Source organism: Seriola lalandi, unplaced genomic scaffold, assembly GCF_002814215.2.
Source record: "Seriola lalandi dorsalis isolate HSWRI2012SDOR001 ecotype SW California unplaced genomic scaffold, Sedor1 jcf7180002054282, whole genome shotgun sequence".
NCBI classification, from domain to species: domain Eukaryota; kingdom Metazoa; phylum Chordata; class Actinopteri; order Carangiformes; family Carangidae; genus Seriola; species Seriola lalandi.
Genome location: NW_019524835.1, coordinates 325,050 through 352,949, shown reverse-complemented (window position 1 = coordinate 352,949; position 27,900 = coordinate 325,050). Strand labels below are relative to the sequence as shown.

Below are 27,900 nucleotides of genomic sequence, written 5' to 3'. Positions count from 1 at the left end.
TAGTTTCTTCATATACTTTATTTTCTTTGGAAAGGGGGTACAACCAAGCATTCATATTACATGTTTTTATTCAACATTTGAGCTCACCAGACAGCATACATACAAAAGGAGCTTAAAAACGCAGCATTATCATTTCTAGTTTAATGGCATTTGTTTGTCTTAAAGAGCCTTGAGATACCAAGCTCTGTTGATGCACAGGGATAAGGCAGCAAGGTACAGGAGCAAAGAGAGAAAGGAGGGGATAATAATGCTCGATTGTCTCTGAAAAACACCACTCGTTTTCAGGGCAACTGCAACATCTGACACTCTCTCCATTGGTACCATATTAAGTCAGTCCTGTAGGAACCAAACTCTGCATTATATCTGAGGCCAAAAAAAGCAAAGCGTACATAGAAAATACAACAAAGCCATTTTTAAAAAATATTTTGACCTGGCAAAATCTAACACCACATCACTACTGAGGTTTCACAGCAGCGTGTTCTCAGCTCAGTGGGAAAGACTGAAAAAAAAAAAATCCTAAGCTAGGAAACCACTCATTGGCCTGCGCTCAAGTGCAATATCAGCTGTTTATGCGTCTTTCTGTTCAGGATCAAGAGGCTGGTAAAAAAAACAACAACTGTCCTTTCACTACATTCACTCACACACAGCCTGTTGTGTGTAATGCTCCGGCAAAAACACCAGAGAAAACACAACGATGATGAAAAACAGAAAGGCAAAAATACTGACTGCGTTCAGGCTGGGAGGGTAAATCACCCTGCTACTTCAGCTTAGAAAAACCCAAAGAAATCAACACATTTAAATACACAACTTTTGTGGAATAATACAGAACCATACACGTCTTCTATTGCAGAGGGTCAAATCACCTTCCTTACATCCCTGAAACGTAACTGTTGCCAAGACAGCTTCTTGGAAATACTGTAGTACTAGGAGACAAGTATATCCTCCGTACAGTAAATATATAATGCTTATTGTATGGTTCTGGGAGGAACCGATAAGGCATGATTTACATTTAAAGACTGCATTAATTATGTCAAGCCACAGGGAATGTGTGTTTTTAACTTGGTAAATAAATACAAGAGTGAGGGTGGGGTTGAAAGAATGGGGTTTCCATACAAAAAAAGGGGGGGGGGGAATCAAGTGTTTGAGGCGACTGGAAACCTGCAGTCACCAGCTACACCTTAAGCAACAGTTTTGGTTTCTACTTCACCGGCTGACCTTTTGCCCCGTCCTCCCCCCTGTGCTGCAGAAATACCTCATCTTTTTTTCAGTTCTTCTTCTAAGGCCATTTTTCAACAGTAAAAAATACAAAAACACCTCACACCAAATTCCACACAGGTCTCATCAGTCCATTTTTTTTTTTTTGGCTTTCCCCATGACCCCCCCCCCCTCCCCCCTCACAACAGTCAGTACCCACACTTTATATTGCTATGCATCATCGTTAGCACAGTTGTCTGACGGTGTTACAGGCGAATCTCCGGTCCTCACGCTCTGCTGTTTGTTGCTGATTGTCTGGAGCTTGTTCTGCAGGAAGCGCAGTATGAAGATAGAGATGGTGGTGCCGTGTGTGTGTGTGTGTTGCAGTGTAGAGTCTTTGTGTCACAAGTCTCCTCGCAACCACATCTGGAACCATCATGGAGGTCAGGAGGACCCTCTGTAAGTAAATAATGGCTAATAACAGCTTTAAGGCTGGAGATGAGATGGTGGGTGTGTGAGAAGAGATCGGTTCTGTTTGACTGTGAGTGAACTAAATTATCTAATATGGTAATTTTCCCTATGAGGTTACAACAAAAAAAATATTTTCATGGCAGATATTTTCTCAATTTATCATTTAATGCCAAAAAAGTAAAGAAAATGCAAATTATTTTAGGTTTACACATTCAGGTTGCTTGTTTTGTCCAAGTAAAACCCAAAGATATTCCTCTTACTGTCACAAAACAAGCAAATATTCACATTTGAGAAGCAGGAACCAGTGAATTCTTGGCATTTTGCTTAAAACTGGTTCTTCGATTATGAAAATTGTTGCTGAATCATTGACTTTCAGCTCCAACTCTGACATATTACAAGTGACATCATGTGTAATATAAAGATAATTTACTGTTTTTTTTTGGATTCCAACTAATCCAACTAATGTGCATCAGTAATATTAAAAGTAAGTGATGTTCACGCGCAGCAGCTACATCGGTTAATCAATCAAATGTGCTCACAACAAGATGATACTTTGGTTTCTCATAAACCGTCTTATTTATTTTGACATTAACCGCGCCTATTCAACACAATCTACTATCATAGCCTTTATTCACCCAGAGCTCTGTAACCTCCATCATGGCTGCCAGAAGCTGCATTATGTCACATTAAAGTCCTTCATTTACACTGGACTGGGAGAAGATAACAGCAGAGGTCGAGGGCTGCAGATATGAGCTGGGACTAAAACAGAAGGAGACTAAATGAGGTGTGTGTCTGATGAGAGGAGGAGCGTGGGCGCACTGGAGCGGCGCGCGTGTCCTCGTCTCCTCATGTCCTCTTTATAGGACAGTGCTCTCGGTGTCCAGGTCACAGTCTTTGGGAAGAGGCAGGGCGGAGGCCGTCGCTGGCTGCTGGTCTACAGCGAGCTCAGGGACCAAAGCACGACTCAGCCCTTTGAAAGACATCGCCGGGTCTGGAGGGCGAGACACAAGATGGGAGACAAAGAAATGACAGTGAGGAGACGGCGAAGAGCAGAAGCTTTAAACAGAAAATAAATAACTACGACAAAATCAATCAGAAAAGATCCTGTCTGTCACCACTTGTGTTAGTTAGTAACACGTTTCCATGCATGCAGACATTCACACAGAACATCCTGCAAACATAAACAGACTATCCATGCCCACATTAGAAGAACAATGGCCATAATCACAACCATGTGCAGCTTCATCCTGCAGTATGAAAACATTTAAAGCTGGTGTAAGTATGCCATCCAATGAGCCTGTGTAATATTTTCCATAGCTAAAACAGCAGCAGAGGCTCGGCAGCGGCTCAGTGCCACAGCAGGGGGCGGTGTTTGCTCAGAGACTGTGAGCCGCAGAGCAACGGGCAGATGGAAAAAGTGAAGTGTGTGTAATCTGAAGCAGGAGTAGTGAAGCAAGTTTGAAATTAATCTGTTTGACCAGAGCTGTGGAGAAAATAGTGCAGGAAATCCCCAGGTTACATCTGAATGCAATGATTGATATGAAGAGCTGAGTGCGACATCTGCAGCTATATTAGTGAGAAGACAAGAACAGTCCATTTATAAACATGCAAACATGCACGTCAGGGTTACACACTGGTTTCAAAACGCCACAACAATACCTACGATGAGAAACAATATACAATACTTCACATTTAAAAAAAAACAAAAAAAACAACACAATCTGTCGACTGAGGGTTTGAAAATGACCACAGTTTGTAAAATCAGCCTTGGTACGAACACATCAGTTTCAAACCCTTACATACTCGTATATCGCATTTCAGTGACTGGAGATGAAGATGAGTGACTCATGATAAATGAGAGCCCTGATGCGAGGCTGTCATGATTAAAAAAAGGGCACCATATGTAATGTCGCTCTCATCTCTGGCATTTACTCCTCATGAGGTTCGACTGCTGGAAATACGAAGCCATAGGAGGAAACAAGAACTCGCCAGTGACTTTGAAAGGACGATGTAAAAGCAACAAAAAAGATGAGTTACAATGATGGGATGTTGCTAATTTCATTAAACTCGATCAATTCATGTGGAGATACTAATTGGTTTTGATGATTTCTTCTTCTTCTTCTTCCCCGCTCACCAGCTGTCAGCACTGCACACTGACTTGGACAACCGGCAGTTCACCTTCCCTCCTGTGGCTTTGTTCTCTCGTCCCTTTGTTCAATGCATATACTTTGATACACAGTTCGACAGTCGAGCATCAGGGCTGAAGTAAATGAGATCTGACGGAGGCGGCAGGCAGAACTAAATGTCCACGGTGAGGAGCGACACAAAAAGTGCAAGTGCTGCTAGTGAAAAGGTCAATTAATAACAAACCTCTCACAGGTGCCTCTTTAACCTGTGGAGGTATTACAACGCAAGACTATTAGCAAGAGTGCACATTAGTGTTCAGCAGTGACATTCATATACAAACTAAAGCAAAGTATTTACATGCTGTCATTATTTGAGAGGCAACACTCACCCATCATCTTGTAAGCAGTGGCACAGATCCCATTAGTATCATTGGTCAGTGTGGTGGGTTGGGGTGGCGGCGGGACGCTCGGTCTGTTCCGGGGTTTGGGGACGGGTCGCGGCCGCGGAAGAGAGCCCGACTGATAGGGAGACGGGGACGGAGGAGCAGCTACATCCTGGGTGGCAGTGGAGGGCGGAGGGGTGTCTGGAGGGGTCGGGGTGCTTGGAGGCGAGGGGTCCGCGCTCTGCTGGTCCCCGCCGGACTGACCGAGTGATGAGAGCTGTGTCGGAGGGCTGGCCTGCGTCGGGGGCTCTGGGGGCGGATGGCTGGGCGCCTGGATCGGCGGCTGGTTGCTGGAGTGGCGTCTGGGTGTGGCACATGGCTGGGAGGTGGGAGAGGTGGGTGAGGTGGGGGAGTGGCTGGACAGGGGTCTGGGAGTCGGGCTGAGGGACTGGGATGAGCCTGAGGAGGAGGTGTGGTTCACTGAATTGCAGGGCTGGCAGGGAGGAGGGTTTGTCGGCTTGGGAGGGGCAGGAGCCTGTTTCTTGGTACCTGTAAGTTGATAATTATTGGTGGAAAAGAATATCAAATATATATATCCTGACAGAAAAATTGTTTCCACTGAAAAAGGTAAAAGAATACGATTTGGCCAACAATAAAAGCTGAGAAAACGCCAAATATCTGTTAACAATATTATAGAAATATGTCTATTTGTACCAGATGAGAGTGCAGACTCTTACCTCTGCGCATCATATGAGGACTGGGCCCCATGGATCCTGCCCCGGGGGTCCCGGTGCCCAGCTGTCCTGCAGCTTGGCCGCCTCCTCCAGAGCCATTCCTCTGGAGCAGGGGGGTCGGGGCGGTCGTGGAGTCACGAAGCTTTGGGTTGCTTTGGAGAAGACGGAAAAAGAAAGGTTTTTTAAAAAATCCTTCAAATTCTAACCCAGAATTCTGAAATTCTGGATACTGCTCATACAGCAGCATTCACTGCTGAATGTTTTCTTTTTTTTTTTTTTTTAATGAAGGTTAGAGCTATTAGAGCAGATACAGCATTATTTAAAAGCAAACTCGTCTGCAGGGTCAAGTGTTGTAAAGGACGAAAAAGAATGCTGAGCTGAATAGTGTTATCTGTCTGGAAATGAATGTTGTCCTTTCACCAACTAAATCAAAGACACCCTTCAGCCGTTGCGTAACAGGCACCAATGTCCAGGCTTCTCAAAGCAGTTTGAGCCAGTTAGTGTGAAGTTCCTGCTGATTCCAGTGATTTGGGGAGGAAAGCAGAGGGATGGGAAGTCGAGAGGCCCTGAGAGTGACTGTTAGCGGAATGACAGCAGCCATTGTTGTGCTGTTTCAGTGGGCTGACCTCAGACAAGTCTGGTCTGCATAGCTGGAAGTGGCAGTGGTGTAAGAAAACTTGTGGTTTTTCTAGAGAAACAACAAGCTGAACCAAAGTGACAAAGTGAGGTGTCCGCAAGCTACCGGTGAAACATGCATTATTAATCCATTACATTTTAAAAAGGCCAGACAGACTGACCTCATCACTTCACAGAGAAGTACATGAAAGTGTAAAAGTCTGTCTGTCTGTTTGTCTGTCTGCATGGCATGCTGTGTCATTCTCCACCAGCAGCAGAGATGCAGGAAAGCAGCCCTTACCTGAGCTCTTCTGTGTGCTGGGCTAGAAGCTGCTGAGCGGCTGCAAGAGCTGCCAAACCCTGCGCCAAGCTATGCTGGGCTGTGTCAGACCCTGAACCCCCCGGAGGAGCTTGCGGCTGGGGCTGGGGCTCGGCCGCGGGCTGGGGGACCTGCCCGGCCCCGTGCCCCTGCCCTGGAGCCTCCACAGGGGGTAAAGGAGGCTGGAAGGCAGGTGAAGTGTGCTGCTTTCTACCTAAGGTGTTACTGCCTCTACGAAGGGTGTGGTCCGAGTGCTTGTTAGGGGTGCTACACGGGGAGAGCAGGGACACAGTGAGAGAGAAAAACAGAAAACAGAGCAGGACAGAGAATCACCAAAACCCCAGAGCTCTGAGAGAAGTCAGTAAAACTGTTAAGATTATATATTGATTATAAGGATCCAATTTAGCCCAAACTTTACTAGAAGCAAAAGACAGGGACAAGAAAAAGCAACTGGATTACAGGCAAAATTATTTCCAAAGTATTAACTGGAGTAAGTCATGAATGCTGTGGGACAGGAGGTACAAAGCATCTCCGGGGTGATTACTTGTCTTTGCGTGTTGTGTCGTTCTCTGGTACCACCATACTGCCAGGCCTCTTCCTCTCAATGGTGCCACAGTCATAATCTAGGTGGTTGTTGTGGTTGGATGCAGGTATGGGCATTGAAAACATGCCGGACACGTTGAACTCCACCTCTGCAGGAGGAGAGAGGGCTGGATTTACCAACACAGACTGGTATACATCTAGTTTGAACTTGTGCTACTGAAGCCAATGGACAACAGGATGATATTTTTATCCCTCTCTGTATGTGTACAGGCGATGGTCAGTTATGGTGAAATTCAGTCAATTTATCTTAAAATACACAGATTAAAAGGCAAATTGGCTTTGACTCCGACCAAGACAGAATTGTTTTGGAACAAAGTGAAGGTGTCTTTTACAGCCAAAGATAAAAAGATAGATAAATAGTGGAAAATAACCTAAAAAGGCCTCTTCTGGTCAAAAAATGTGTAATGTAGAACTATATTTGTATTTGTATTCACCTCATTTGCTTTGCTGTATGTTTAACTTAACACAAGCTGTATTAAGGGAATATGTAACATCTGTTTTCATCAACCTTCACTCTGACCTCCAGAGTACATATCTTACTAGGCAGTTAAGTTTCCTTCACTGATGCAACGGTGGGCTGTGATTGGCTGCAAGTAAAGGAGAGAAGGTCAGACTGCAAAGCAACAGCTGGACAGGGATCCAGAGCTTACCCTCAGGAAAGAACCAGTCAGCGTGCTGGATGATGGGCTCCACGATGGCCACCACGTGCACAGAGGTAGCTGCAGCCATCTCAGCCAGAGTCCTGGGTGTATACATACAGATGAGCAGAAATTAGATGCTTTCACCATAACGAGTGGCACTCTAAGCTAAAAATAACAGACTCCAAGACTAGAATTATGCCTTTCAAAGATTGTCTCATTTTTTAAAACACGACAAACACTGTAGCTACTTTCTTCTTCGTCATCAGTATGATCCCCTCCCTCAATCCCCTCTCACCCCTCAGTCTTGGCCCAGAGCAGATTGGGTCCCAGGACTATAGCAATGTTGCTGGGAGTCATTTTGTTCACCTCGCTGTCCTGAGCCAGTTTGGCTAAAAACTTCACCAGATACCTGCATGAAAACACGGGAGTAACGTGGGTGAAAACATGCAACAGAAAAACATGAAAGTGTGACGAGCTTTCTTGTGAAAATAACTAACCTCAGGTTGGTTCTGTTGTTCTTTGGTAGCTGATCACAAACAACCCAGAGTGCCTGGAGCCTCTTGTCTGGGTCTGACACACTAGAAAGATAGAAAAACAAATATGATTGAAAGCGAGCACGTACTTAGTTCCAGTCTACAAAAGGCTCAATGGCTCAAATATCCTTCCCTATTTGCACATTTCATTTTCAGTGAGAATGTTATGAGCCTTGCCTGGACGCCTGGATCCACTCATCATAAAGCTGGTAGGTCATTAGAGGTTCAGGCAGCTCCCTCAGGTAGGACTTCAGTGCTCCTGAAAACACACATCCACTGATAGTTTAAAATTCTTCAGCCACTTTATAAAAGCCACAGAAAAGACCACGTAGAGGTTGTAACAGAGAAGGCACGGAGACACAAATACGAACTATTCAATAAATGTAAATTACCTCAAGTGACACACCTTTCTTTGTTCATGGATTTTGATTTAAGTTTTATATTAAAAAAAATTGGCCTTGGTTTGGGACGTACCAGCGACAGCGTGGGGGTCGGAGTAGAACTCCTCCAGTTGTGAAGTGGAACAGTCCAGTGCCGCCTTTAGCTTCTTGAGCTTGGATGCCCCGGCTGCGATTCTGAACAGACCCTGACACACAAACACACAAAAGACAAATAAACCACAGTAACATTGCCAGCAAACAAAGATACACGCAGGCATCCAATGTGCACACAACACTCTGATGCACACACAATATCTTAACAGTCAATTACAGATAGACTGTGTATAACCCCACTACATAAACTCCCCCTGCCAGCTGCACATAATGAGACCTTAACGCAGGCAAACAAACACGCCCTCACAGCACAGCAAGCTCTTTACTTTGACACATAAACAAAGCCTGTCTTCACACCATAATGACACACACAGGGAATGAATAGGGCCACAAATAAAGCCCTTTGCAGTTAACACTTGCACTGTCTTAAGCTCTTTTTTTTTTAGTACATGCACAAAGAGATATGATTTATGGACGGGAGACAAGTGGATTCTATTGTATTCTATATTTGTTTCGGGAAAAGGACATCTCAAACATTTCATAAATCATCACTGTAGCATAACGGCCGACAGCGTCTCTGGAACAACATTACGGAGACACAGGAGTTTCCCCTGTTTACAGTTCGTCCGTCCAGTCATCTCCATCAGTCTTAAGATGTTCATGTGAACAAACAACTTAAAGCTTGGTTTCAATTATGTCAGTGACCAGCAGAGCCACTAATCACAGCCACAGCTTCATGTGACTTTTAACAAGCTGTGACCGCTCTCTTTATTCTTACATGTGAAACAAGGAGAACAAAGGAGCAATCGACCAGATGAGCAAACAAAATCATATTGATGTTATTAAACACTGCAGAGGGAAATCAGCCCAGAGGAAGATATATAGCAATGTCTGAATCACAGCTGACTGCTGCTGGTCACTTCTACTTAAAGTTGTATTCATCAGTTTTTGGCAATTAGCATAAAGTCGAAAACAAGCTGACAGACACACAGCAATGAGACATTATTTCCATTTAATTAAAGCTGTCATGCGAGCAAACAATTGCCTCCTTGGATGTCACAGCAGGATTGTGACTGAATGTGAGTTTCTCTTCTCGTTTGTTGCTCTGTTCTGGTCTCTCACCACTTTCTAAGGTTCCTTTCCGGTGACACTTTGACACGTCTTCAGCGATGAACCCGGGGTCATAACTAAACATATATTTTTTTTACTTTGATCACTGCTTATTTAGTTATGAATATTCATCAGTATAGACGATCACTTAACTTTCTGAAGGCAGGTTTTCAGGAGCTTTAATATAAAAAAAAATCTTAAGAGTGCAACTTTAAGTCTGTAAAGGCAGTGGAGATGTGAGGTGTATCCACATGAGACCACACTACAGCAAACGCACTTTTAAATTATATTTGTCAGTTGAGTTACCCCTTGAGCCTCATAGTCCAAAAATATAGCAAGCGCCTCCTCGGGGTCACGCTGCTTCTAACGTGACAGACACTTCCCTTTCACTTCTTATTACAGTCTCTCTTTGCACACATCTTACAGAAGGAGAGGACGATCCATACCAATGTGATTCCACTCCCCCCACAGCCTCCCTCTCTGTCTTCACTTCCTCACCTCTTCCTTCATGCCAGTCTCCAGAAGCATCATAACACAGGCTTCTATTGGCAGGGCGATCTCCCTTCCGCTCCTTTTCAGATGTTCATCCAGCCCCGTGCCGAACGCAGGCTTCTCTGTCCACGAGTCTAATCACGAAAGGGAAGATTGACAGTGAAGAGTGAGACGCAGTGATGCAAGACACATTGTTTCAAATCTGAGGAGACAAAAGAAACCAAAAAAAGTAGCTTCGTATGACCCGTCTGTCATTCTGCAATAAAAATCATTTCAGCACTGAGACAGGACTTGGTGCGAACCAGCCTGTTGCTGGTCTGGACGGCAGATTTCTGGGTCAGTGACGCTCCCTCGGGCCAGTTCCAAACCAGTCTTCCTCACTCTCCCCACAGGGTGCTGTCAAATAATAACCACATGCTCCCAGCCAGCAGGAGTGACTGTTCGGCTGTCTCTCTGTATTTACGTGCGTATGTGTGAGCTAATGTGCGAGCGAACAGGGAGGCAGAGGAGTGAAGTGGTGAGGGTAGGGGGTGGAGGGGGCCTGCAAAAACCCAGGTGGGTGTGATGTGAGAAGAGGTGGGGGGTGTGTGTGTGTGGAGTTCGTGAGTCATCACCACATGCTGGGAGACCAGGCTTGTCCGGTTTAGACCACATGTATTTAGCGCAGAAAAAAACAAGCTCCTTGAACAAGACAGCTTTAATAAGAAACATTATGTTGGTAAAAAGGGAAAAATAGATTATTTCTGGGAGCAAAGCAGTGAAAACAAAAGACTATTCTTTAATATCTGGGCCTCAGCTGTGGCTTTTAGCAGTTACTGCAACCAGAAGTTAGAAACCCAAAGTGATGTCACCTAAAGGTGCAGTAGCTGGTCGATTTCTTAAGCCAGAAAGGGGAATAAGGAACACACCTTCTTAAATGTGTATGAGGGAAAAGGTTTAAAAGTGACACCAAACAACACAGACACCAAAGAAAAACATGCGCATTCTCCAGGAAACATGTAAAAAGGCACCATATTATGGGCCGCACAGAGCCTTCTTGTGTGTACTTCCTACAACAGCGCTGCACTGTTTCGTGTTAACTGGGTGTGTGTGAAGAGGCATGTTTGAGTGCATTATACCTTGCTGAGCCTGGATGGTTGGCAAGACGCTCTCCAGAAGAGTGAGAGACTTTCTGTGGTAATCAGCTTGAGCTTCTAAGAGCTACAGAAACAAAAGAGAGAGGAATAGATGGTGAGTAGAAGAAGACAAACAGTAAAAGTACATGATAGAAAAGTAAATAAAAATCGCTGGCCAAGTCTGTGTTCCCCTGTTACTCTGCAGCTGTGAACATTCCCACAGAAACTCAGGCAAACACATTTTTGACTCGCTGTGCTCACCGTTACAAAGAAGCAGGCATAGTCGCCTTCCTTTGAGAAAAAACTGTACATGTCTGCAGCCAGTTGATCCTGTGGAGGAAAGACAGGAAGTTTAACAGGAGAATTAAGAACAATATTCTTAATATTACTCATATAGTACTTTTCTAAACCAAGTCAAAAAGTGCAGTCAAGAATACAAACGAGTAACAAGAAAGGGGAAGAGTAATTTTATTGTAATAAACCATTATTAATCTATTAAAGAACTCCATCTCCACAACAGAGTGTCATCAGTCAAAAGACTGGATACTTCAGGTGGCGTCAGTGGTCAGCTAAGCACCACGCGAGTCATAAATCCTCCTGCTCCTGGCAGGACTCAGAGAGACTGGGAGGGAGGGCTGGTGAAGGGGAAACACAAGGCCCTGCGCTTCCTGGACAGAAAACCTGACACAACATGCAGCCACGACGCACTAGAACTCACCAGTGACTCAACTCAATTGATGCAAGTACACACAAACACGCACACACGCACGCACACACACACACACACACACACACACACACACACACACACACACACACAGAGCTGACGGGGCATTTTCAGCCATTTGTTTTGCGTCAGCAAACTGGGTCAGAGGGCCCGAGGGTCTTGGACTGTCCAGTCGTTATACGGTGATGATTTTATGGCTAGGACTATTTCCAGTTTCTTTTACTCAGTCCACTAAGACCATAAATGACCTTTAGCCTTTCTATTCATTCAGGATCAAAGACACTAGGCTGCTATGAACCCGATACACAAGACTACAATGAAGCGATAGGTCATCTACATGCATGCTGGTTACCTTGCAAAGCTCCACTTTGTTCATGGCCTCATCCACCTCCTCCTTGAGTAGGTCAGCTTTGGCCGTCAGTGCTTGTGTATTTGTTCCTGAGATTATTGACTTGGTTGCCTGCAACCATCTGAGGTTGGAGAGACAAAGGGAAAATTGGAAAACAGGATGAGACTATTTCTGTGACATAGAACCACAATGTGATATTCAGAAGCTCTAATGTGGACTCGGTTTCATTTCTTGTGCTCGCAGGATGCATCAATATGGATAAAGCGATGAGACAGACCTTGCTCTGGCAGAATCGTAGTCCAGCACTAGTTTGGCCAGCTGTTTCCTCTGCTTCAGGATGTTGGGGATGTCGACCTACAAAAATTAGATCCAAAACACACCAAGATATGAAAGCCTAAAAAGTTATTCGATGACAAAGACCTGGCAAATATTAGTTTTGCTCTTCCTGGATGACTATACTAAGATCTTACTGCTGATTATTCTTTTTAACAGGAAAATAATAGAAAAACCTGCAACAGTGTGCAATACTCTTATTTCACATTTTATACTTAAATGGCACAAATTTGTCACACCAAGACCCCTGTAAATGGCTCCTGGCCCCCTCCAAACCAAAACAGTAGCAAAGCTTTTCAGGAGGGACAATTGTAATGAACCAAACTAAAATGCGAGGTTTCTGGGTAGAAAGATATAGATGTCTGGTGGCTCAACAGTTACTCGCGTTAGGGGAAACTTGGTATAACAAAGTGGACAGATGGCAAACCACAGTCAAAGTCCATTATGTTTAGCTAATGTTGCGAGGGCTGGAATCAGCTTTGTTTTGACTTTTTCTTCTCCTACCTCACAGGATCACATTACCAAAACTAGCCAATATGGTATGTGGTATGTGAGTCCATGTGACTTTGGCTCAAAAGCTCTATTTTATTTGCAACTGGGCAGTGTACAACAAAAAGACAGGGTTGGGGATGATATTTTAAACAAGCAAAGAGATATAAAAGGTTTATTTTTAAATATTTAAACTTGTGTTCAACTGTTGCTGTGTCCAGGAGATGTGAGGTCTCTGACCTCTGCTAGCTGGCTGAGGGGATCCAGAACATCCTTCTCTATCTGCAGCTCATGTTGCATCAATTCTGATGCCAGACGATTTTCTGCCTCGCCGCACACTTCCATCATCTTCCTGTTAATGCACACGCCAGCACAGAGAGCGAGAGAGAGAGAGAGAGAGAGAGAGAGAGGGAGAGAAAAGAGCTTTCAAATCGGAACACATTCAGATTCATGCATCATTATCACTACCGGGTGAGGATGTGAGGTCTTCTGAAAACAGTGTAATGACACGTCAATTTATTCACATTACAACACAGACGGATTACAATCTGTGCCACTAGCACAGAACATAATCCTCTGTTTCAGTCAATAACTGAAAGCAAAAACAGGTCAACATAATGTCATCATTTCTAGCTCAGAACCAGGAGCACACACACGGTGGCTTGGTGACTGTCGACCTACAATAATGAGTCATTGTTCTGGGCCACAGTGTTTCATGCAATGAATTCCCTGAACAAAAAACAAAAAACAAAAAAACAAAAACAGTGTAGCTGACAGTTGACATAAATCATAATTACTAGCAGACTGACTGATGTACTTTCTCTTCCTCATTATTTCCAGACAGACACACGGCTGCTGCAGAGACTTGGAGACATTCACTTTCTAGATCCTCAACTACAAACTGTCTGGTCCTGTTTTAAATGTGTCTCTCAGTTACGACGAGTGATTTCATCCTCACGTAAAGGAACTGTTGAAAGTCCTGTCAACACAAAACAAAACTGGGCAGGTTGGTTGCCCTGAATGCGTGGCCTCATATTTCACACTCTCTGGGGTGCATCTGCTCCATATAGCAACAGTTGCCAGGGAGGAGGATGGGGCAATGTGGTATGTCAATCAATCACCGTACTCACCCTATCAAGGAGTCCTCTCCCAGTTGGTTTCCACCTTCCACCATCGCTTGGGATAGTGCTGTCAGAGGAAGCTTTTTCTGTGGTGTGTGTGACAGATGCAGACAGCGATTAGACTCACACTGAGACATAAACTATGTCCTACTATGTAGATGCTCAGAAGTACCTATATCTATACAGTAGCTTCATTATTAGACGTTCAAAGCAATGGAAAGTTCATCAAGGACTTTCCACTGAGCAGCTCGACAGTAAATTCACACAGTAAGGAAGAGGAAGAGAGATTTCCGAGCACAGGAGGAAAATACAGATGTTAAACGGGATTTAAGATGCAAACTAAGGAAGTAAGACATCTATCAAATGACAATGCTGAAGCTTTTTTTTTTTTTTTTACACTTACACACTTTATATTTGTGCAAAAACATTTACGAGTCTTCAACATCCTGTTTGTTCTTTACCAGAGAATCCCAAAGGCAAAAGTGTCATGCATAGTGAATAAAGATGACAGATGTCTGAGTGGGAAATGGAGCAAGTGCTGCTGAGGACCAGAGAATGGAATAAATAATCAGTGTTTTTACCTGCCCATTTCCTGTATAGAGGCGTGGTACGGACTGTAGTGCATATTTGGGTAGTGTGGGGTAGAAAACACAAAAGAGAAATCATGGACTGTTGGCCTACTGTGGATAATTGTAGTCAGTTCAACTAAAAACAGTGAGAACTCAAAATTTGTGTGGGAAGTGATGCTAAAAATTAAGCTAGTACACATCCTGCAACAACTGATTGATGAAGTTAGTGTGTCAAAGGTAAACTGGAGCTATAACAGAGGTGTCATTGGAACATGCTTCGTGTCTTACATGTCTCTTCTCTGCATCTGCACCAATGTGTCCCTGCAGACATGACACCATCCTCTTGTGTGTGTTGTGGGACACCACACGCACCAACTCCATGCGCCGTTCGATCTGCGTGTAAGATGAAAATGTGCAAGAGGAGATCTTTAGCAATTGTCCTTTGTGGACAGTGTCATACATCAAGTCATCCAAGAGCACGGTGGAAGACTTTCTGTAGTTTAGGTGAGAAGATTTTTGGATTGTTGGATTCATTTAAAATCAATTTTGGTAAACTTAAGTATTGGACTACATCCTGTCATGATTGTTCCAGTATAAGTGTCTTTATTACTATTACTGTTACTTATTCATAAAAAAGAAGAATATCATACTGCATTTCTACCAATAGATACTCCCAAAATCCTACACACTGCTCCTTTAATCTCTTCAACAGTATTAACTTGTCTCCATAAACCAAAACGACAGTGTGTCTGCACAGTGCACACTTAATGGCTAATGAGGTCCAGTTCCACGCAGAGATTTGATTTGCAGCGGCCTCCGGGGAGTCAGGGGTCAAAGTATAAACATGATTGATAAGGCTTGTCCCTGCTGAACAACACTGGAATGTTATCTTTGAAACACATGACTCATCGGAAGTGTCTCTATAGCAACGGCCACCGAGCTGTGACCGAGAGCGAGGGGTTCTTTGGCTTTAAAAAGACCTTTTTGATTACACAGGCTTTCTCCTGTCTACGAGGCCCGACTGCACAGATCCACTCTGTGCTTTTAGTGTGACAAGATATAATACTGTCATTGATGGGAAGCACAGCTATTCTGGCTTAAGGACAGAGGCCGACTGAAGTCCTGCAGGATGACTATTCACTGTCCTTGTCGTGCCAGGTGCCTGACAGGGACAGTCAGTGTCAACATTAGACTGACTGTCACCAGCCCATGAAAAGAACTGATGATTGCAAGTTACTGTTCAAGTCTACTTAAAAGTCTGGCCAGCAGAGTCTGATGATGCAAAGAACTGCTTTACACTGGCAACGCTTGTACTTTCCCACAAGTGGCAGGCTGCGTGTAACAGAGCAGGTGTGTCTTCTGTTTGAAAAAAAAAATAAAGAAAATAAAACTCTCAAAAGGGACAAACATGAACTCAAGAGCTGGGACAAACAATGTTGTAAATAGTGGGAACACTGGGGTCCAGAGGCCAAAGCGAGCAGAGATGGAGAGAGACTAGCGCAGAGGGAGGATCAACCAAATACCAGACAATTGTGTTCCAAAAACAGAACGGAGTCGGAACTCAGGAATTCCACAGCAGATATCCGCCTCCGTACATCGTCCTCCCCTCTCGCCTTTTCCCTCCCTCTGTTCTCGCGGTCTTACGTCATTCCTGACCCGTGGTGGCCCCCGGCATTCCCAAAACAGCTGGGTCAAATCCAAACTTACTGAACACACACACAGAGCTTCCATAGGCTATAGGTTTGGAAACACTGCTTAGACTCAGTCTAGTGAGTACCTGGCACAAAACAAGCGGGGGATTCCCCCTCCCTGTGCTCTAGGGGCGAAGTTCCTGTGTGGGTGTATTGGAAGTGTTTTGGTTGCATGGCACTGGGAGTACTGCAGTCTTCTTCCTTTCATTGTATCAAAATGGGGGTGAGACACAATGCCATGCACTCAAAAAAAAAAAAATACTAGATGCGGAGGAGTGGGAGAACCTAAGCAGAACCATTGGGAGCCAAAAGGAAGATGGGTGTGTTTTTCCTCTTGCTGTGTGATGAGGTCAACAGCTGGTCAATCCCATGACGCATCAAGGAAGCAGGGAATCCCAGTACAAAGTGGGACAGACGGGGAGAAAAATACAGAGAAGGTGTACGTCTGTGTGCCAGTGTTTGTTTATTGGTTCCTAAGAGAAATGATATTAACATGTCTGGACAAGTCCAGAATGAACAAAAATAACACCATATGACGCATTAAGGGTGGAATTACTCAAGTGAGCCACTGATGAACAAAATATTCTTTGTTTCCAAAAGTGATAAATAAGTGTTTAAAGCTACAGTAAAAAATGCCCTCAACACTTTATTTTTAGTATTTCTGTGGTAACCTCTGCTAAACAGAAGAGCAGCAAGGACTGGACAGCTGGGACAAGAATGCTGGGTGGCTCACTGGCACACCCCGGGCAGGACGGGGTATTGGGGGACAAGACTGAAGATGCATCGGTCACAGAGCTGCTGTTGCACCCGGCCACCTCTCACCACAGAGGTCAGCAGCTGTTATGACATGAGCTAAAACTCAGATGATTCAAATAGTTGCTTTTTATGGTCACTTTCAATTCTTTGTAGTGAGAAGTGATAAAAAGAAAAGTGAACTGTGAAAATACCACTAAAACTAAGTCTGTTTGATTGTGGATTGTATGGGGGGAATTAACAGAAAATCCCTGAATGCTGTAGAAGAAGAAGTGGGAGGCTAGAAAAAGAAGTAGGAGGCTGAGCGAAAGTGAATGCACCAAATTTAAATTAAATGTTTAATTGAAAGAAACTCAAGTCAACATTTCACAAATAATAAAGGATTTTTTTCAGTAATTAAGGGATAAAAAGAGAATTTCTGTTTTTATGTGAAACAGCCATCTCAGGAATGAAAGGGGTCAAGTGATTTCCGTGTCTCCATCCCTCACTCCCTTTTCCTTTATCAGACAGAAACGTCCCTGTGAAGTGAGAACCAGAGCCCACAGAGTCACAGCGGCTGACTTCCAGACAGGGGCAGAACAATCGTGTCTTTGAGGAACAGTGAAAGTCAATTGTCAGATATAATACAACATCCTCTCCTCAGTGGAAAGCACCCCGAGAGGTTAGTCACCGCCGTCCGCTTGTCCACTTGTATTACACTCGTGCTTGCTTTAAATACAACACTGATGTTCTAGCTGTCACTCAGATGTGTTTCTTGTCCATATACGACCCATTTTATTTTCACACCACCTAACGAAGGAATTTAAAGATCCGTCAGTGCTGTTTGTTTATGCACCGGTTACAAAAGAGGGTGGGGAGAAGAATAATAAGAATAGAGGCTTTCAGACATTGTGGCTGTCCTCAAGGCATAACACAAAGCCAGCTGAGTTTGTTTGTACATCTATGATGCCTCCCATTCACACACAAAGACAATCTTCATCGCTGGAATGTCTTTGCTGAGCAGCCAGTATTTTGTCCCAACCCCACCTGCTGTCTGTCTCAGAGGGCCTCAGGGAGTGGAAATAGTTTTCCCCCTGGGAAATACCTGCACCAGCAGTTTTCATACACAGTGCATCTCAACTGTGTCAGCAACAGTCCCATGAGTTTACAGGTCTTATTTTGAACAAAGCACGACTCCAGCTGAATGCACTGATTAGCAATCTTCAACCAGAGAGCAAGAACTAATAAGTGATATCAGCTGCTGCTTGGTTTGCATGAATACTTGCATACTTTTGGGCTTCGTCAGCACATGATCCAACTACTCTTTAAGCTACAACCAGACTATTTTCTGTCTAAGTCAGTAATGAAATAGAAACGAAATTCTGCATCTACTGTTACAAGTGGTCATTATTTTGGTATTCTGTGTCCAGTACTGGCCTCTCACATGCTAATATTAAAGACAAGTTAATGTAGACTTAGAGAAGATGAGTGTCCTGGGAATGAAGAAAAGCAACAGGGAACTAAAAGGCCTTTGAGAGCCAAGTTGGGGCTGAATCGCTGGTGCATGAATCAGTAACCAAATAGAAAAATTGTGTTTAATTATATGTCTGAAGTTGCAGATCACTAAGGGAAAAAATGCAACCATGTGTAATGGAGAGTGACATTCTACAAGGTTGTCACTGTAATTATAAACTGCACCAAGGCTAATCAATGATTAACACACCTACAAGACAAGGGGAGGGACTAATAAGGCAAATTACTCTATTTGAGCTTTGAAATTGTTGAGGTGGAACAAAGAGGAACAGACTTGAGCTCTCAATGGCACATGATGCTAACGTGAGAGAAAGTGAGCTGAAGTTGAGCACCAACAACAGTCAGTGTCTACACAACAGGAAGACTGTTTGATTGTGCATATAAGAAAGTTAAACATTATTTGAACAGAAATAAACTGAAACTAGAGCTGGTATTTGTATCAAATTCAAACTCTTGGCACCATGATTACACCAGTATCAACAGGTCTACACAGACTGACAAACACCAACTTTAAAATATGGATGTCCTACAACATCCTCTCTGTAAAGTCAATCGAGCAGGTTCATCAGCAGGGTCATGTGATCCTGCACAGGCATGGGGAGATAAACAGAGGGCTCACCTTCTATTCAATACCTGCAGTGTATAATGTGAAAAAACAGTGGCTACAAAACAATAATATTGTGCTTAATGCATGCCCATCTTTTTCCCCAGTTTGCCCATGGTGGACTATTTTTAAACAAAAACTGTTTTTGTCAAATGAACCGTTTTTAACTCCACAGGGACAAAAACTGCAGCCACTGCCTAACAGATGCTAACAGTGTTATGAGCCGGTCAGAGCTCGACAGTCAGATTAATGATTTACCTGCAGGAGGTCATCGCTGAGGACTTCTGTTTTCTCCGCTCTGTGGATGAGAAGAGACAACAGAGAGCATTCAGATTAGCACAGGCAGACAATTATTCAAGATAAGAATTTGTACTTCAATGCTGCTTTGTTTAGTCACTGTGGAAATATCTGTCACACAGCTCCTGACAGACTGGTTTCTACGCTGTGCTTCCAACGTTAAAATAGTGTCAGGTATTGACAGCGGCATCCGTGGGAATGCTTCAGGAGAGGGTGGGTGTATTGGGTTTGTTGCCACTGCTCATCAAGGCTGGTATCTAGGCCAAGGCAAAACCTGACACTCGTCAGACTACAGCTGCTGCAGCTGCATGATCCTTTTTCAAAACTCATGAACTGTGACAAGCTTGAATTATATCTGATAATAAAAAGATTCTGTTAAACTCAGTGAGAACCAAACAGAAGGTGCCTCTCTGTTGCTCGACACACTTTGATTTTCCTTAAGCCAAAGCTAGCCGTGCTCAGGGTGTCGTGCGTGGGGCAGCCACACAGCCTTGCTCCTTAGTCTATTAATAGTAAACTAATAGTTGGACGTGAAGAGGTCAGACGGATTAGATTCACTTAAAAGGAGAAGGCTGGGAAACACGGACGCAGCTCAAACTGCTTGTCAACACCATCACACAGGCTGGTGGCATCTGTGACTACAGGGAGGAAAAGGCAACACTACAGTCAAAGGGTCAATGGCAGGAGACAGGTTGGGTGCTATGACATGCAACTGTAAGAGACTCAATTTAGCAAAACTGCAGTATACTTACAGAAGGACACTAACACCTGCTGTATTGTTAATTTTTTTCAGGTGCAGAAGTTATATTATGAAGCAAACACATCAATGCTTTGATCTATATGAGTTTTAATAAGGTAAAGAATGTTTTTATTGGCATGTTACTGATACCTCAACAGACAGCCACTGCCAGTGCATGTAACTGATCCAATACCAGTGCTCTCAAAATCTTTTTTTATGTAAAGTAAAATGAGGCCATGGGCTACTGTAGAGCTAAAAACTGGGTCAATAACCAGCCATGATGTAATGACTCACTTTAACACTGAATTTTATTATGTTATTGATGAAGAAACTATTTACAGTGGATTGGTCATGTCTGGTCAATACTCTGTCCACCTGAAAAGGTCTGTACTGGCCTTGACATCTCGGTGCATCCATGCAGCTAAAGAAGAATATTAGGCGCTAGTATGTCAATTTGCATGCTCTAGCTAGGGGGTTTCAGTGACACACAATTTGGTTAATCCAGAACTAGCGTGGGAATTTATAATCATTAAACAAACTTTGAAAACGTTAAAATTTGACCATGGTCAGTTAAGTGTCTGCTCTACCAACAACCAGTCAGGTAACTGTTAACATATGAAGACTTCATGCTTTTAGTACGGCTGACAGAAAATGAAATAAGCCGAAACGTTTGACAACTGATTCATTGTTTAAGTAAAATTTTTAAGTAAAAATGCCAATAACTCACCGGTTCTAGTTTCCCAGATGTAATTTTTTTCTCTCGTCTCTTTCACCTTTTACAATAGCAAATGGAATATGTTTGGGTTTTGGAGTGTGGAATATAAGACAATACATTTAAAGACATCACCTTAGACTTCGGGAATGTGTAACAGGCATTTTCAGACATTTTCAGCCTAAATGATTAATCAGTTAATGTTAATGCCACACTTTCTGTTTCTTTACTTTCACCCAAGATTATGACAGGTAACACTGGTTGTGTTGTGTCTAGTCAAGTGTAAGCTCACCCTTCTAAATGAAGGGACCTGTAGACAGTGGCTTGCCTGCATTTAGGGTAACTGGAGCTCTAAATGAAGCCTGGGCCCTCCTCCAAAAACTGCTTTCTATGAACTATAGTAACCTTGTCACAGCTGCTTTCAATTACAACACAGAGGCAGGGAGCAGGGAGAAACAGAGAGAGACTGACAGAGATGGGATGATGATCGTATGGGGGTTAGAAGGAAAGAAATACAAATGCAGAGATTTTGGGGGTGGGGTTAAAGACTCTTAAAAGTGCCAAACCAGAATAATCTAGAAGCTTGAGATGAATGGAAAGAGTTTCTCTTCGCCGGAGGAGAGCCATAGCCAAGCTGGTGAGGTCACACAAGCAGAGTGAGGACTCACAGAAACCTACAGACAAGACTTCCAGCTCGCTGCAGGAAAAATGTGAGCCGCATGCACACACAACGTGATTATGAAGCCACAGTATGGAATCCATGTTCTGGTGTAGCCTACATGCTGAAGAGCTCTTTATGTGGTCCTGTTGAAAAACCACTGTGTTCATCAAGTAGACTCATCCCTTCATGAATACCTGCCTATAGATCACAAACATCGCCTGTAAAAACAGGTTATTAAGTATGTTTATATGCACACTTAATTTCCACTATAAATTCTGCTTGCTAGTTGGCTTAATGTCCAGAGGGACTGTAATATCGTACTTTATGCTTGGCACATAGGAATGTGCCAAGAAAATGGAGGTAGAACTTAATATTTTTCAGAAGTGATGAGTCTCCACAGCAGGACCACCAAATCTCTGCATGCTGCAGTGTGAGACTTGCACTTTAAAAGAGGTTTTGCTGTGGCTGCAAAAAAACATTTACTGTTTTTCCCACCACAACTAATGCTGTTCAAACACCGCTTTACATCTGGTCCACTTAATGACCTCTGTAGCTCATGAGCTGAATTTAATCAAAACACCAGAGGAAACCAGACTAAACTGTATACATGCCAAGAGTAATACAAAAGCTTGATGAGTGATCCAGCTCTATTAACTGAGTTCTGCTTACTGAAGCTGATGTGAGCAAGAGAACCTGGTGAGAGTGGGGTTTACATGATATTTGCAAACGTTGCCCTAACTTGGTTGCAACTGAATGATCAGTGCATGTGAAGATACTTGGAGTCGTTAGCTTGTATAATAGCAACATTTGTGTGAACCAACTCCAAAAAGCACTGTGTCACAGAGGCAAAAATAGGCTGTGTGCAGGCTGAGCAGAGGACAAACAACAACAAACAAAACAACAATTGTTTTGCCGGCATCAGCTGACCTACAGCGAATAGCGCTGACCCCATCGTGCCTCACTGAAGCAGGAGCCTTTGGAGGAAAGTGTGTCACTGCATGCTGCATGTGACTTCTTAACAACCAGAGATCCTCCTTGCACAGCCGTGGCCACTGGTTCAGAATGGTAACCATGACGATCTACTATCAAAATGGAAAAGGGTGGTAAGAAAATACTGCAGCCATAAGCACAATAGAGCGGCTGTTGCAGGCCACTCAACACAATCAGCAGGCTGAGGAGCAGGGAGGGTCCACCTCTTACGGCTGCAACAGTTGGCAGCTTAAGGCATAAAGTAATGGATACTGGACCCAGATGAAAGGAACTGGGAGAATAAGTGACTGACTCAGCCCATACAACCTGCCTAATGTAGCTGATTATGTGAGCTGTTACACTCACATTAGACTTGAGCTGGAGAGTGAGCATAATAACATGGAGCTGTAAACTGAAACGATCATAGCTCAAGGCTAAGCTAACCTATATATCATGACAGGGCAGGATGCTTCCTTCCTGTCAGATATTTATATTGCGTTATTGTAACAATTAATAACTATCAGCAAATATTCAATATTATTGCTTGAAACTGACGCAAATGAATAAATGGATTATCAAAATTGTTGCAGATTAATTCTTTCTTGATCAATTTACTGATTAAACAACTAATCATTTCAGCTGTGGTATTGTTACTCTACCTTTTAAGCCGAGCGTTAGTCAAAAATCTTTAGCTGTTAACATCAGACCTGTGTTTAGTTTGTCACTTGAGGATACGTTGGCTTTAGACTAAGTCAAGTCAAAACCACCCAACAGTCAGCATTACTTGAAGTGATTATAATTAAACGATGCACAGTCATGCCGATTACGTTTTTCTCTTTGCAATCAATAATCTGGATGACAGCAGACATTACTTTGACAAACAAACCGAGCCAGGACCTTGTAGGTCTAGTTTATCACTAGCAGTTGCACACATACCTGATGTGGGAGTTACCTGTCCTGGTTAATTCAGCAATGACATTTTGTTAATCCCTGTGGGGAAAAAGTCATTTCATCTTGACTCTGTATTAAAGAAGGACTTTCATACAATACAATAGAGCTGCATTGGATTGCGTAACACTGAGCCAGTAGGACTATTGTTGTTGTTAGATATGGTATCAAAGAGGATTATACAATATAGCGGTTTATAATGCCAGTGAATGATTCACTGTGACTGAGGAGAAAAGCTCTGATAAAAATCTGTATACGTTCTGTCACAGTGCATGGGGGGAAATTTTAAACATCTGTGATTTTGTTGACCCGACTTCAGGAAGCTCTGAGCCTCAGAACAGGGCACTGGTAGTTAAAAAAAGACTCCTGATTCAGTCATTTGTGATAAACTAATCATTGACTGACTGAAGTTACTCTGGTGTAGCAAAGCAACTACCTCACCAATCCAGAAAAACTGAAAGTGATGCAGCAATTACACTAATGTGTTGTGTGACATATATGCGAGTGACTTCTGCTGGCTGCTAGTGGCTGAAATCCCTTGAGGAGCCTAAGATAATGAACCAAGCTAAAAGGGCAATTTTCTAGCTCAGGTGCCTAAATAATAAACTGAGATATGTGTTTTACAGGTTCACTTTCATGTCTCAGGTCACACAGATTTAAGGCCTATTCCTTCACTGTACAATACCCTTTACCTTTGAACCGTCCCTTATTAGCAGCCTCTGTGCTCACGCCTTGATTGAACCACATCATGTGACTGACAAACTTATCTAAGTCTGATTTCCTGAAATTTACAGGTGATGTAATTATCGCAAGCAAAACAGAGAAAATGTAAACTCTTAAAAAAATCAGCTGAACGGTGACGAATTCAGTCCTCCCCCTGGATCTGCGGAGCAGGACTGTTAGCTTATCTTTACTCAGATAGTGGTTATAGCCTGTAACACTGTATTCATGGGTTATCTCCCTGAAAGGTGTTACTATCTTTCAAATTAACCTGCAGCAAACGTGCATGTAAAGTGCCAGGGAGCTCAAAGATAGCGCACAGAAATAAACTTCTACAAGGAGATCCCAAGAATCTTCACCATGTTCCCTGGAATGAATAACTTGCTCTTTTTCCCCCTCCACCTCAGTTTCACTCTCTGCTCCTACATCAATTTTCCAAGCTCTCTCTCTCTTTCTCTTTCTCTCCTACTCTTCTCTAGAAAGCACTAGAATGTCTCTGGGAGGCAGTTTCCTGTTTGTAGAAGAAGAAGGAGAGATTTCCTCAGAGCGGCTGCTTTCTGGACACTGTGTTCTACCTTCACACAATCACAGGAACCCAGGGGGCAGCGGAGAGGGCCTTTTGCACTCCAACATTTTTGCAGATGTAGATACACAGGCAGGTTCAAACTTAATGGACAAAGCAAAAAGCAAAGGTTGCTTCCTACTCCAACCACTGACAAGATCTCTCATTCAGAAGCGCATGTATATGAAAGCACAGGGGATCCACCCTACACGTGCATACAAATGAGCAAGCTACTGCAATCACGCTCACACACACACACACGCAACACACACAGACACACACACACACGTGTCTGTTTTCTGCATTACATTCTCTCCAGTTTTAATTTACTGCTGTACAGTTCAGTGAGGAAATTATGAGTATTCCAGCTGCCCTGCTGCTTCTGGTCTCAAGTCCTGGCTGTAGGAACATTATTAGGGCAGATTCTCTTTGTAGAGTCTGCTGATATAGTTTCCATCAAATAAACATTACAGGGATGGCGAGACGGTAATTAATGTTTACTGCATCTCTGTCAAAGATTCTACTTCTGACTGTCTAATGACAACTCCCTCTGGTTTGTCTGCTTACCTGTGATTATTTTCATTTTCAGATCATCTATCGTATCATCATATTAAAGTAGGCAACATATAATTTAGACTGTAATATGACAAAAATAATGACTCATGTTCATTAAAAGTTATGAAAACATAATATATAATGGATAAACAGAGCTGTATTTTTCGGAGGATACAATAAGAATTACTAAAATGTGTGTGTGGTACTGGTCCGATAGCCCATATCTGCATTGACTGATAAGAAGCATAACAAGCCTCTTCTATTCTTCTATTAAAATCTTTAACTTTTTAGCGCATAAATACTGCGACAGAAAATCAATCTGCAGCTAATTTCATAAATGATTAATCATATTTCAAGTAACAAAATTCAATACACTTGCTGGTTCCAGTTCCTCACATTTGAGCATCTGCAGCCTTTCATTGTCTTTTATAATGAAATAATGAAATATCTTTGGGTTGTGAACCGTTGGTTGGACAAAACAAGACATCTGCATATGTTATTTTTGGCCCTGGCAAATGTAAAGTGCATTTTTTACTACTTTTTCACATTTTCGACAGAAAATATTAAGTTGTTCCACACTTTTATATATATGGATTCAATTTCAGTCTGTTTTTTTTTTCTTTATTTAAATGTAGGAAATAAAAACTGCCAGTCTATTTTAAAAAGACACATTATCGTTCCCAGGCTGTCAGTGATGTCCAGTGCTTGGTGCACTCGCTGTCCGCCTGAGGTGCCAAACATTGTTGATTCCCACATGCTAACAACCACTAAACACACACACAAAATGCCAGAAAAAATGAGCGTCAACCTCCCATGATGAACACGGCCTGTGTGACGTGTCTCACCCTCTTGTCCTCCCAAGGCCGGGCCACAGCCAGTGCTACTTTAGATATCCAGTTACACGGGGACACTGTTTGTCATTGCACAACAGCACTAAACACAGCAGAACACATTGTCATTGTTGGGATTTGTGCTCTTTTTCTAAAAGTGGATCCATTCACTTATTAGCTTAGACACTGGCACATGCCTCAAGTTTAGAGGAAATGAATGCTTTAAGTGGAGACAGAGAGATACTTCCATCACTTAAACACATTAATCTGTTTTTTTTATGCTTCAAGTTTGATGTCTGGTTGAAGCTGAACATCTAGTGTTTCACTAATGGAGAAGCTGTTTCTATCACTTTATCAGCACAGACTGAAAGTGAATCTTGCTGTAGTGCAGAGTATAAAGCAAATCATCCACTGCCTTACCATATTAGCCCCATCTCACTCGGTTCTCATCTTTTTCCTTTAAGATGATATCTGAACTCTGCTGCACAGGAGAATGTAAGACCAGACAGTGACAGGTCAGCAAAGGCCTGACCCCTGGCTAGGGACTAACAAACATATTGCCATAATATGGTATCTGTATGGGTCAATACTGGCTTTGTAACCTTCACTATTATTAGCCCAGTAATATTTCTACCTGTCCATATCTGACCAGTTGCGCAGCTACCGTTTTTACTTTTACTTAACTTTTTATGTGTATGGGAAACAAACTCAACCAACAATAGGCACGTCTGAAATATTCAACCTCTTCTGCATCTCCATTTATACAAAGACTCCCCCCAAAAAAAAAAAACTCAAAAATGCAATCTGGCATGGGTTGATTTTGGTGGGAAAATGTCTGTTATCCACAACAGCTTCAAAAGTGACTATTAATGCATCACTAAACCTGTCCAGCAATGCTCAATGTTTTTCACAATTTCACAACACACATCTGCTATTTTACCCTGCAGGGAAACTGGACTCGTGGCTGGTGTTTATTTCCCACTATATCAGATAGTGCTATTGCTAACACTGCGTAGATAGCTGATTCATTCTTTAAAGAGGGACATCTGGTTGGGTTTAGAGAGCAGTGTGGACGCTTGCACACATCAAGGAAAGCCTTTAACACTCCCCCATCCAGTTTTTATTAACAGTACCATGTCTTTAAGCCTTGTTGTCAGCTATTAAAAGCAAATTAGTCATTCATAACAGACTAACCTTGTCAACACAGCCTCCACTGACCAGGTTTGTTTGTATTAGTTCGTGTAATTTCCCTTTTTGAGCAACATTTCAATGCCATAACTGCTGGAGGGCAAGTTAAGGAAAAGTACAGTGAATGGTTAAAGTTAAATTAAATGGACAAGCCCTGGAAGTCACCGAAAGAAAGTGTGTTTGCTGGTGAGCTTCAAATCAGTAAACAACTTCAGTACTTGCCTGCCAACTGTTTGATTGGCGAGCTGTTTCATCCGATTGAACTGCTTCTTCATTTTCGGTCCTTTGCCAGTCTAGTCTTCCGAAGTAACGCTTCAAAGCCGGGCTTTGGTTTGTCATGAAGTTTCTCAGGGCCTCTCCCCGTTTTAATTTCCCAAGCTGTCGCTATGACAGGGAAAAACAAGCGAGAGCCATTGAGCCCAAAGCCAATTAAAAATAGTTTGTAGCCTCGCTAGCCCCTGAGCTAGCCTTTCCCAAGTGGAAATACTAGAGAAAACTCCCCGTTGGGGGCGACGGCATGATCCGCAAACGTCCTTTTTTGTTTATTTCCATACATTAACGTCCCTAAGTAAGCCGTGACTAACTTTCACTGGCTCCGGCGGCTTTTCATGGCGCTTCTCGGTGTCTGTCTTGACCGTTAGCCGACGAGCTAACGTTACCGAGCTGGATAATCCGTCGGCCGCTTTTTCCCAGCGCAGAGCAGGGAGCCGAGTGAACAGCGGCGGCGACTCACCTCTGCCA

The 27,900-nt window shown here is 43.1% G+C and overlaps 1 protein-coding gene across 4 annotated transcripts; it reads right to left on the bottom strand.

Moving 5' to 3' along the window:
* arhgap17a (Rho GTPase activating protein 17a) lies at positions 1–27,894 on the bottom strand. Of its 4 annotated transcripts, none has more exons than XM_023405674.2 (21): positions 27,382–27,894; positions 19,237–19,276; positions 14,707–14,811; positions 14,431–14,463; positions 13,859–13,935; positions 12,969–13,080; positions 12,184–12,260; positions 11,910–12,027; positions 11,092–11,160; positions 10,834–10,915; positions 9,722–9,849; positions 8,094–8,205; positions 7,797–7,878; positions 7,584–7,664; positions 7,382–7,495; positions 7,096–7,187; positions 6,387–6,534; positions 5,825–6,109; positions 4,912–5,060; positions 4,181–4,723; positions 1–2,656 (listed from the first exon to the last, which is right to left on the bottom strand). In XM_023405674.2, the coding sequence occupies exons 1-21, from the start codon at positions 27,432–27,434 to the stop codon at positions 2,523–2,525; spliced, it is 2,634 nt and encodes an 877-aa protein (XP_023261442.1). In that variant the 5' UTR covers positions 27,435–27,894; the 3' UTR covers positions 1–2,522. The 4 variants fall into 4 exon arrangements, with proteins under 4 accessions (XP_023261442.1, XP_087029954.1, XP_023261444.1 ...); XM_087173828.1 differs by lacking the exon at positions 27,382–27,894 and adding an exon at positions 20,742–20,765; XM_023405676.2 differs by lacking the exon at positions 5,825–6,109.
* Between the last annotated feature and the right edge of the window lie 6 nt (positions 27,895–27,900).

What these genes read in the sequence shown, in the direction of transcription:
- arhgap17a (XM_023405674.2), bottom strand. Translation starts at nt 27,434, where the DNA reads ATGAAGAAGCAGTTCAATCGGATGAAACAGCTCGCCAATCAAACAGTT. An exon ending in CCCTCAGCCAGCTAGCAGAG is followed by an intron (nt 12,261 to 12,968) that starts GTCAGAGACCTC and finishes TAATTTTTGTAG; the next exon opens with GTCGACATCCCCAACATCCT. An exon ending in TGACTGGTTCTTTCCTGAGG is followed by an intron (nt 6,535 to 7,095) that starts GTAAGCTCTGGA and finishes CTCCTCCTGCAG; the next exon opens with AGGTGGAGTTCAACGTGTCC.